Here is an 11,767-nt window from a genome sequence, read left to right on the forward strand (position 1 = left end):
ATTGTTGGAGATTATCTGGGAAAACATGGGCTTCCTGCCTCAGCCCTATTGCCCAACTAGCCCTGAGCTGGGAGTGAAATCAGACTTGGGCACAGAGGATTTGAGCCTGAGTGAATTTGTGTCTGCATTCCAAAATGAACTAGGGAGTATCTGTTGTTTTATATTATTGACATTAAACTTTCTCCTTGATTTGGATAATTGGGGTATATCCCCTTAGAAAGGAGTTCGTTGGCAACCAAGCAACTAAAATCATTTTTACTACTCTATTAGAATATTATGAATAATAATTTATTTATACAAAATGTTCCCATTTTGCCAGTTGTTTCTGCAGGACAGGGGTTTCCACACTTAATTATATCACAGATTTTCAGCTTGAAATATATGGACAGAACCAAGAAATGCTGGACAAGGGTCATGGTAAATGTATACAATACAAAACTCCAAAGATAAAGTGTTGGAAATTTTAAAGCACAAAAAAGAAAGAAAGAAAGAAAAAACTTAAACCCTTTTCACATTTTAAAAATGGCACACGTAAAAGTTTTAAGTACATGCAACACTTTATAGCAAATTTTTTGGGGGGAGGGGGGGCTGGAAATATTGCTGACATTGGAAATTTTCTCCCTGAACTCCTTTCTGAATCATTTGGAATACCAGGATTCTGGGAAATATGGTCTGGGAAACAATGTTCCAATACAAAAAGTTGTACATGATTATTCCAGTTTCCCCAAGGGATCACTGAGACCCAGAAAGATTGCCTCACTTAGCACAAGCCAAGGAGTAGTTAGGTTATAGGGCCTTCTATATCTACTTTCCCTAAATTATTCAAATCAAAACCCTTTTCCCAGAAGTATTTCTCATATATGCTAATGCTACTACAGAGGAATAAACATAATCCACTGATTTATTTGGGAATTACTGTTACTTGCCAATGAATTACTCCAAAAGGCAGAGCCAAGTAAGTGTCTTCAAGAGTCTAGATGTGAGAGAATTACCAAAGTAGACCAGCTCTGCTCACTTCACAATTTTGCCAGGATCAATCTTGTTCACATTGGTGTGTAACCAATAAGTATGGGCACTTAGTGATATGGCAAAAAGTGAAGGTTATCACTTCCATGTTAAAATCAATCATTCTTCTTAAAACACACAGGTCCCTGACTTTCTCATTCAAACAGTCATTTTATCTGGAAATTCAGAAGTACAATGGTGGTTAGACTTCAAGTATAAAATGAGCAACTCACATGAGCCTTTCCATGGTCTGACCAGAATCATGAGACTTTAGATGTCATCTTATCCAGTTTATCCAAAATTTTAATAATAACGCAAACAGAAAAAAAGGACATTTTCTAGGCTTTAGAAGCAGGATTTCATTATCTTATACAGTATAAAGCTGAAAAGTTACACAGACGAAAAATGTAAAAGTCACCACTGTTACGTACTTAAAATAATGCTAGGGAAACAGCTCCAGCTCATACATGCAAGCTGATACGCAACATAGAGGAAGAAAGGATGAAGGCATTTCGTTCTTGTATTCCTAGTGTAGCTCTAATGAAGCAGTTTGCTTCGGTCCAGAGTGGCCCTGGCACATCCTCTGAGCTCAGTGGCAGAGGAAAGGATGGAGAGCTAACTGGAGGGGCACATAGAGAATGGTGGGTCCAGGATGACCTAAAGGACCAAACAAATATCAGTTTCCATTTCAACTGTAAAACCTGTGATCCAGTCCTATTAGATCTTAGGGTTCACCACACCACAGATGACCTGGAAATAGGGTGATTTTTCTGGTCCTCTGAAAACAAAAATCAGCTGAGGCTTCCCAGGGACCCACAGGGCCTCCAAATGTACAGTGCCTGACCGGTTCACTTTGTGTGGCTTTCCTCTTACCTACAAATAAGATGCAGCTGCTGTCCTCTTGTGGTGAAATCGAGAATTGCAGCTCCCTCTTTGTGAGCTCCAAATGACTGTGTCATTTTCTCAATGATTTCTCATAATGCAAGGGAAACCAACTGGATTCACTATAAATTTGTGTTATCTAGCTTCAGCTGGACCCTCACTGGCAGCTAGTGGTACAGAGAATAGGGAGTTAAACATGGAATTCGGAACACCTGAGTTCAAATCTTGTCTCAGACACTTACCTGTATGATCCTGGGCAAGTCACTTAACCTGTGTCTCAGTTTCCTCACCTTTAAAATTGGGATCATAATAGCACCTACCTACTGGTGTGTATTTGAATATGTATGTGTGCATACACATATATACACACCTACATACACATATATGCACACATATGTGTGTATATATATGGTATATATAATTGTGGCATAGTTATTATCATTATTAGGAGGTAACTAGACAGAAGAGTGTTGCTGTGTTGTTGTTAAGTCATTTTTCAGTCAGATCTGACTCTGCGTGATCCCCATTTGGGGTTTTGTTGGCAAAGATAATAGAGTGGTTTGCCATTTCCTTCTCCAGATCACTTATAGATGAGGAAACCAAGGCAAACAGGATCAAATGACTTACCCAGGGTCACACAGCCATATTTGAACTCAGGAAAATGAGTCTTCCTGATTAGCTCGGAGACTTTGGGTAAGTCACTTAATTTGTCTGCCTCTGCTTTGTCTTTAGTAAAATGCAAACAATTGCCTCCCAGGGTTTTTGTGAGGATAAAATGAATGAAATATTTACCATTCTTTGTACATCTTAAAGTGTTATATAAATGCTGACTACTGTTATGATTTAATTCCTTCCTAACTGAATTCCCAACTCACAATTCCAGAGAAGCTATTCCAAACCTTTTCTTCTCTCAAGCCTCCCATACTTTGCCTGGAAAATTGAGGCCACTTTATTCCTCACAATGATCTCCTTCTCCTTCATGGTTATCCTTCATGCCTGGAATATAATACCTACTTATCTCTACATTACAAAATTCCTCTCTTCCTTCAAGACATCGCTGAAGACCTTTCACATGGTCTTTCCACATTCTAGCACCACCACCCCTCCCTCTCTACTTTATATTAAACTACTTTGTTTTCATTCTCTTTATTATTTTCAGTATGTATGTATATATGTGTCTATATGTGTGTGTGTATTTGTTGTCTCTCTCATTAGAGCATAAACTTTTTGAGAAGAGGGATTATTTCATTCATCGTGTTTGTATTGCCAGAGCTTAACGTAGTAGGTTGATTGTCTTTCATTCTTAAAGACAACCATGACATCATGACTTGCAAGTGAATTGTTAACTGGGGCAGGGCTGTACAAAATAACCAGCCTCTCTCTCCCCTCCAGAGACATCTGGGTGCAAGTGGCAAGATATAGATCAGGAAGACTAGGGATGGCCCCAATGCAATAGGAGACCTTGGCCTTTTTTAAGCTAAGGTCTTTCCCAGGTCTCTGACTCAAGCAACATCCATTCAGTGATTAAAGCTAGGTGAGAAATGAGGCAAAGAAAGGCCACTTTTACCTACCCAAAGCAAAAAAAATCAATTTGGGAGGGGAAGACTGTCAGGGTTTCTGGCCAAAACAGAGACCATTGCAATTTATACTCACTCAGAGCCATCAGAGCCCAAAGACCAAATGAGACTTGAGCTGGAACCTATGGTGGGACAGTTAATGAGAGCCAGAGTGATTTGGGTTTAAGGTATGGTCCTTAAAAAAGAAATCTAGCAGATATGACTACACATCTGTCATTTGAAGGCCAGGACCAAGTCTGGAGAGGTTCATAGGCTCAGAGAGCCCAGAAGTCATCTAATCCAAATCCTTAGTGTAACAGAAATGTTTTTTGATCTTGGCCATAGAGGTACATAAGAACTGTATGTTGCACATTTTCAGACTTTTTCAAGGTATTGATCTGTTACGTTGATTTTTTTTTTTTGGTTATTTTCTTTATTATATTCAAAAACCCCAGCATATTTCCTTCCTTTGTTCCTCTGGAAGGGAGAGGGGAAAGGATACTAGGGGAAACCATGGTGATGTGGTAGAAAAAGACCTCAATAAAAACTTTTTTTTAAGAAATAGCAAATTTAATGGACCATAAAGAAAGCATTTTTCATAACCTGGCCCTTTCCTGTCTTTCTAGTCTCCTTCTCTCCATCTGTCCTACAGTTCAAGGACAATGCCCATCTTGCTGAGGTTTTTTGGGTTTTTTTTAACAAAACACTCCACCTCCCAGCTCCATGCACCTTCCCTGGCTGTCCCCCATGACTCCTTCCCTTTCTCTGCCTCCCAGCATCCCCCACTTCCTTCAAGTCTCAACTTTCTGCAAGAAGCCTTTGCCCGGCTCCCTTGTTACCAGCGCCTTCCTTCTGAGATTACCTACAATTTATCATATTTATTTACTTGTAGACAGTTGTTTGTATATTGTTTCCTCCACTAGGTTATGTACTACTCAATAGCAGAGACTACTTTTTGCCTTTCTTTGTATCCCCAGCAGATAATAAGCACTTAATAAATCCTTATTGATTTTTTTTGTTTGACTTAATTTACCTCCCTTTGGTATATATGCCCTACAGTGAAACTAGGTGATGCAGTGGGTAGTGTTGGTCCTGGAGTCACGAAGACTCATCTCCCTGAGTTCAAATCTGGCCTCAGACACTAGCAGTGTGATCCTGGGCAAGTTACTTAATCCTGTTTCCTCATCTGTAAAATGAGCTGGAGAAGAAAATGGCAAACTCCTCCAATATCTTTCTCACAAAAATCCCAAATGGAGTCCCGAACAGTCAAACACAACTGAACATCAACAAGAAATGAGGAATATGAAGAATTCGGGGGGGGGGGGGGAAACAATCCCATCCAACTGAATAACAACAATATACTTTTAAATGCATTAACTTGGGAAATAATATGGCGTGACATTGACCTCCCACCTGCTTGACATGGACATTGTGAGAATCAATGAATTAATAGCTACAAATGCCTTTGGATTTCATGGGAGAAAACCTCTAAAGAAACATAAGGTATAGTACAGAAGGAAAGAGGGTTGGCCTGAAAAAAAGAAAATGGTGGTGGGTATTGAGGGAAAACCATTTGGAGATCAAAAACTGTCTGGAAGTGATTGACAAGGTATTAGAACATATGACTGAATGTTTCCTTTTACTCATTACTCCATGTGTCTTATGTTAAAGCAGTGCTTAGTGCCTGGCACACAGTAGGTACTTAATAAATGTTAGCTGACTGTGGCTGTACCAACAAAATGTAATTTTGAAGGTTGGCTTACAGCCAACTTTGACAGAGGTTCCTTACAAGACATTCAAGGAACAGAAATTCCTTAGTCTTTGACTGATGTGGAAATAGAGCTCTCCAGAGCTTGTGAATTGTGTGAGACAATTCACAAGGAAAAGGACCAATATGGTTTCTTCCAGACACCTGTACCCTGGAGGACTCCTTGCTGAGTGAATGGGAAAGCCGCCATATCTTCTCGTAGCTCCACTAGGTAAAGGCAACTAGCATACCTTGTTACTATGGTGATGACAGTCATAAAATGGCCAAGATCAAAGGGCATTTCTATGACACTAAGCTCATAATAAGACATTTTCTAAACTCTCTGTGAAATAGACTGACAGTTTTGTTTTTTAAACTGAGCAGAAAAATGACTTCTTCCTATCTTGAACTGCATGATTTTCTTTTTTGAGAGTAGTAGATTAAACTATTTTTTTGGTCCAGAACATTGCTTTCATGAATAGAGGAAGTTCCTAGTAAGGAAACTCCTTCTACCGGTACACACTGGCATATGTTCTCCAATTTGTAGTCTTATATACTGAGAGGAGACTGAGAGGTTGTTATTTACACAGTCACAGACCAGGGTATGTGTGACAAAATCAGGATTTAAACCTAGAACTTCCTGACTCTAAGACTAGCTTCTCACGATGCCATGGTTTGCCTCTCACCAAACACTGCTCAGAAGACCATAGAATTTGGGCTGGAAGGCACCAGAGGAGCCATGCAGTCCACTCCCTTCATTCCACTTTTCCTACCCCCAGTCATCTGTGAAAAATAGAATGAACTCAACTGTAACAATGTCGAATTAAATCAATTGTGTTTTTTGAGGAAGATGGGAGCAATGGAAGGAACCTTGGTATAGAGGAGTCAGAAAGAACTGGGTTTGTATGCTGCCTTTGACATGACCACACACAAGTCATTTAAGGATATGTAACTCTCTAAGCTTCCCTAACAGGACCATGGAAGGAACCTTGGGCATTCTCTCCCAATCCCCTCATTTTACATTTGAAGAAATGGAGGTACAGAAGTTTAAATAATTTGTCAAAGGTTACACAAGACATTCTGCAAAAGCTTTCAAGCTCAGGTTCTATAACTTTCCATTGCCACATGTTGCTTCTCCCAGATTTCTTCCTGTTGATGAGAACTGTTGAGTTTCCACAAAATCACATAACTTTGATAAAGTGACCTAATAATGAAGGTGACTTTACTCTTCCTTTCAGAGTGGAAAGAAAAATGTTGTCAGAAGAAAGAAAATTAAGTGGGGAAGAGAATTTTGAAGAATAAGTAACAAAAATGACAACATTCCAGCTGGGCATATTAACTGACCCTGGCATATGGCACAGCACTGAAGCTATGTGTTTCAGGGATATTTTTAGATGAGTTTTGTAGGGACGCCAGGGTCAGTTCATTTGGATACTGTTATCCAAATGGTTCCAATTTCACTTTCCCCTGTAATTTGCATATTCTCATCTGACAATGCCATGATGAACATCATTAAACGTTTATCATAAAGCAATTACATATTATTTAAACTCTAAGCATAAGCGTATGAAAAATGGATTGACTGTGATGTGACAAGATCGCGTTGTGTAGTATAAGAAGTAGGGAAAGGCTGGATGCTCGAAGAGCTTAGAAAACTCGGCAGAGGAATTCAGCTTTGATATGGTACACTGTAGGTTGTTGATAATCTTGACATTATAATAATCCCACACATTTATGTAGGTCTTGGTGGTTACAAATGCTTTGAGTATCACTTCATTTGATCCTGTCACCAATTCTGTGAGGAGTAATTTGCTTCAAAGTGTTTTAGAGGATTCATCTGGCAACGGTACGTAAAATGGATTGGGGGCAGGGAGGAAGGAAGAAGCCAGGGGAAAAGACTAGAGGCAGGAAAGCCAATTAGGAGGCCATTACAGTAATAGGAATCGAAATAATGAGGCAGCCAGGTGATAGAGGATAGAGTCAGGAAGACCTGAATTCAAATGTGACCTCAGACATTTACCAGCTGCGTAACCCTGGCCAAATCACTTAACCTCTGTCTGCCTCAGTTTCCTCAACTGTGAAATGGGAATAATAATAGACCTATTTCTCCAGGATTGTTAGTAGGATCAAATGAAATAATATTTGCAAAGCACACAGTGCCTGGCACACAGTAAGGGCTTAATAAAAAAGTTGTTTTCTTCCTTCCTTCCTTCCTTCCTTCCTTGGACATGGGTGTTGGTATTGGGAATGAAGAGGAAGGGACAAATCTATTCTCAAAGGAAAAAATGGACAAAACATAGTGAATGATTGGATGTGAGAAATGAAAGAGAAAAAGCTCCCAAAATTACTCAAAAGTTTCAAGCTTCAAAGACTGCAAGAACAGTGATGCTTTGGATAAGGAGAAAAGGGAACCGATTTAATGCAGTGAAGGAAGATGATGAATTTAGGTTTAGACAAGTTGAGCAGACAATGACAGGCAACAGAAAGAACGCTAGAATCAACCACAGAAGAGGTAGGTTCTAGTCCCGACTCAGTTATTTATTAGGTGTGTAACCTTAGACAAGTCTCTGCGTCTCAATTTCCTCAACTGTACAATATGGGCATGAGATCACTGGCCTCAAACTTCAATTACATGTTTAGGTTTAAAACACTCATCTTTTTACTTTAGTACTATTTAAATGCTTATTTCTTTTCCCCCAAATTTAAAAGAGTAGAATACTTTTTATGCATAGGACTACCTAAATATTATTTATATAAATATAAATATATAATATTTATCAGATCTGTGCAATCTGAACTGTGACTTGTTTCCGAGACTATAGGATTCTGAAGGTCTCCCCCCAACTCTGACATTCACCTGGAAGAGTTGCACGATTCTCATTCATGGGGGTACCCTCTCCAATGGTACAGATTACAATGAATACACACCTCGTCATGCTGTGATTACTGCCCATGTCCTCCCAGCACATCTCCTCCACAGGGGTCTGCCCAACATCATCGGAGACCTTCCCTTGCCAGGACAATGAGGTAATAAGGTAGTATATAATAAATTCATAATGATGAAGGTTCAGACAAAAGTAGAATCAATACTTAATGGAACCAGGGCTGAGAAAAAGAGATGCACGAATTTGTGTCATTGACATAATAGGAAACCAAGCTCTATAACTTGTTGTTCTATAGGACTGTATAGGCATACAGCAGGTCAGCTTAGTACAAGGCCAGCCAACCTGTCCTGAGGTAGACCTGATGGTGAAGGTCTTAATGGATGGCCACCACAAAATGGGTGTTTTCAGCCACAGGAGTTCATGACAAGTGTCTATTAGGACATGGAGAAGTTGCAATTTACATTAGTGGAGTGAAGAAATCGTGAGCCTTTTGAAATAAGTAGTATCCCTCAGCAAAGGTGGGTCAATCAATCAACTAGCATTTATCAAGTGCTTCCCAGGGTATTAAAGCTGATAATGCAAAGGACAAAAGAGTCATTGCCCTCAAAGAACTTAGATTTTAATGAAGAGAACAGAGTTCTGAGTTCTGTGTATGTGAAATACAGGCTGTATAACTACATTAGTTGGGAAGCTAATTGGCACAGTGAACAGAGGACTCATCTTCTGAGTTCAAATCCAGCCTCAGACATTTACTACCAGTGTGACCCTGGATAAGTCACTTAACTCTGTTTGCCTCGGTTTCCTCTTCTTTAAAATGAGCTGGAGAAGGAAAATGGCAAACCACACTCCAGCATCTGTGCCAAGAAAACCCCAGATGGTTTCATGGACACCACCTTTACCGAACTACAAGTTTTTACTCAATTCAGAATGGAATATTTTTCCATGGGAACATTTTTTGCATTTGATAGCACTAGACAGTGGTATGATGAAGTGAACTGAGAGTTGCATTTGGAGTCAGGAAGTAAACAAGCAGTTATTAAGTTCCTGACCTATGCCAGGTACTGTGTTAACAGTGAATGATACAAAGGAAAGTGAAAACAAAACAAAAAGACAATCTAGGTGTAAGTCTTGCCTCTGAAACCTAAGAGTTGCGTGACTCTGGGTAAAGTCACAAACTCTTCAGACAACTCTCTGAGACTATAAGTTGTGACAAACAGATGCCAATCTGCATTGGTAGCCCCCAACACCACTGAAATTACAAGTCAGCCCCCAAAAAATGGTAGTTCATGAAAAAGGAAGATTAACATCTAAAGAAATTCCCTTTACAGCTTTGTGTTGGGAACATAATCATGAGATTCTTGGTTCTTTAATCAATTACAATTAAAATAGGTTCACATTTTTATAGTGCTGTATCATTGACAAAGGGCTTTACCAAGCAACAGAAGCTTGGCCTGGCAACTAATATTGGCCACACTGTAAGCCCCATGAAAGCAGAGACTACAGTATTTCCAGTCATCTTGACTTTTATTTTGCCTCTGGACTGGAGGAGAGAGTGAAGCTGATGACTTTGCCAAGCTCTGCCTCACTTCAATCCAATTTACATGCAAGTCAAGACACCACACTTGTCATGTCATTCATTGGTCCTTTTCGAGAAAGAAGGATGAACGATACCTTTACAAAAACTAACTCATGGGATTTTAACAGTAATCTTTTCAAGTAACTTGTACAAATATGACCAATCTCATTTTACAGATCAAGAAACTGAGACTCAGAGAATTTATGTAACATTGTTGGCAACTGGAAGAGTCAAGATTCAAACCCAGAATTTCTGACACTGAAGTGAGTACAATATTGATTGACAGAATAAGGACAGAGTTAGGAAACAGCATGCTCTTTACTATGTCCAAAAGTCAAGATATCACTCTGTCTTGGTCAAACAACAACAATTATTACAAGACATAAAACTGGAGAAAGGGTAGGAGAAGAGTAAACTGGTAAAAAATGTCAGATTGTTAGTTTATTTTCCTGTTTAGAAAAGCTGGTTAAAAAGAAAATTGAATAAACTCTCATTTTTAATTTCCAGGTGAGCTACTAACTCTCCATCAGTACACATATAATTAGGATCCAAGATATTAATGGAAACTCTGAAAGTCACATGAACCTTTTCTCCATGACAACGGCGGGGGTGACTAACCAGGCATTTCCTGCTTTTACAAAGATACAGATATTTACTGAAGTATAATGCAGTCAAAGGAGCCTAATGGAAATGGGTAAGTATACCTAAATCAACACCAGTACCAAGTTACTGATATAAGTGCATGCATTTAGTCAATCCCAAACATAGCCTTCTGGATTACTGGGTGAGAAGAACTGAAAGGAAACATTTATTAAGCATTTCCTTTGTTCCAGCAACTGTGCTAAGCACTTTACAAATATTCTCTCTTTTAATCTACACAACAAGCCAGTGCAGCAAGTGCCGTTATTATCCCCATTTTACAGTTAAGACATTATGATAGGGAGCAAATCCCTCCTTTATATGTGGGTATACAAAGCCTAGAAAAGGGAAATAGTGGGAAAGGACCAAAGAGGATGTAATAGGGTTTTTTTTAAGTCAATTAATAAAAGACAAAGCAAAACCAAGAAGGGATAAAACATAGTACCTTCAATGCTCTGTGGACCCACAAGATTCATAGCCTGATGAGCCGCATATTCTACATGGGGCCTAGCAATGCCCAGCTGTTCCATCACTCCATGGAGCAACCTCTAAATATCTGCTTCTGAAACTCGGTCTGGAGTCCGAGGACTATGAGCAGATGATAGAGTCCATCCCAATGCTAGCCAAAACACCATGTTGTACAAGACAGCGCTCAGCATCATGGAGTCTATTGTCCCCTGCAAAAAAAGGAGAAACCAACTATCAATCGGTCACAAGGAGAAAGGGGGCTGTGTGGTTTTCAAAAAAAGGGAATGGTAGGCAATTGAAACTTTAGGTTACTAAGCTTGACAGCAAATTCTGGTAAAATTCAAGGTTTGTGAGTGTTTAGAAAGGGAAGAGGTGATCACTGCGATCCTGCATGGGTGTAATAAGAACAAGGGAAGTCAAATGAACCTTATTTCTTTTTGTTGTCAAGGATTTGAACATAGTATATCTTGATTAACAAAGCCTTTTATAATACTCTTTTGGGCAAGATGGCAAAATGTGGACTGGCTAACGGCATAGTTAGGTGAATTCAGAACTGGCTGACTAACCAGACCCAAAGTGTGGTGATGAATGGATTGATTGATGTCAGACTGAAGGGAAAAGGGCTATGATGGAATGAAGCTAGATCCTAATCTAGCTCTAATCTATTCAAAATTTTCCCAGTGATTTAGTGGAATAAAGATATAGGTGGCATGCATTTAAATTTTCAGATGATACATAGCTAGGAGCAGCAGCTAATACACTAAATAACAGACCAGTGATCCAAATGAGTATGGATCAACTGAAGCTAACAAGGTGAAAATATAATCATGAGAGGGATATGGTACAGGTCTGTGCTTTCATTGGGATAGGGAGCTCCTAGCTTTCATTGGGATAGGGAGCTCCTAGATAAGGAAGTCCCTCTAACGATGCAAGTCAATACTCTCCAATATATAGTTTCAGAGTTGCCCAGAACATTGATTTAAATGACTTTCCAGGGGTCACTCAGCCA

At 39.4% G+C, this 11,767-nt stretch overlaps 1 protein-coding gene across 1 annotated transcript in view; it reads right to left on the minus strand.

The window, feature by feature from the left end:
• LOC140514461 (uncharacterized) overlaps positions 1–11,767 on the minus strand; it is a 65,792-nt gene that overhangs the window by 49,599 nt on the left and 4,426 nt on the right. Inside the window, 1 exon segment of the mRNA XM_072624895.1 lies at positions 10,736–10,967. Coding sequence (XP_072480996.1) covers positions 10,736–10,967 — 232 coding nt within the window.

This window comes from Notamacropus eugenii, chromosome 7 (genome assembly GCF_028372415.1).
Source record: "Notamacropus eugenii isolate mMacEug1 chromosome 7, mMacEug1.pri_v2, whole genome shotgun sequence".
Classification (NCBI taxonomy): Eukaryota; Metazoa; Chordata; class Mammalia; order Diprotodontia; family Macropodidae; genus Notamacropus; species Notamacropus eugenii.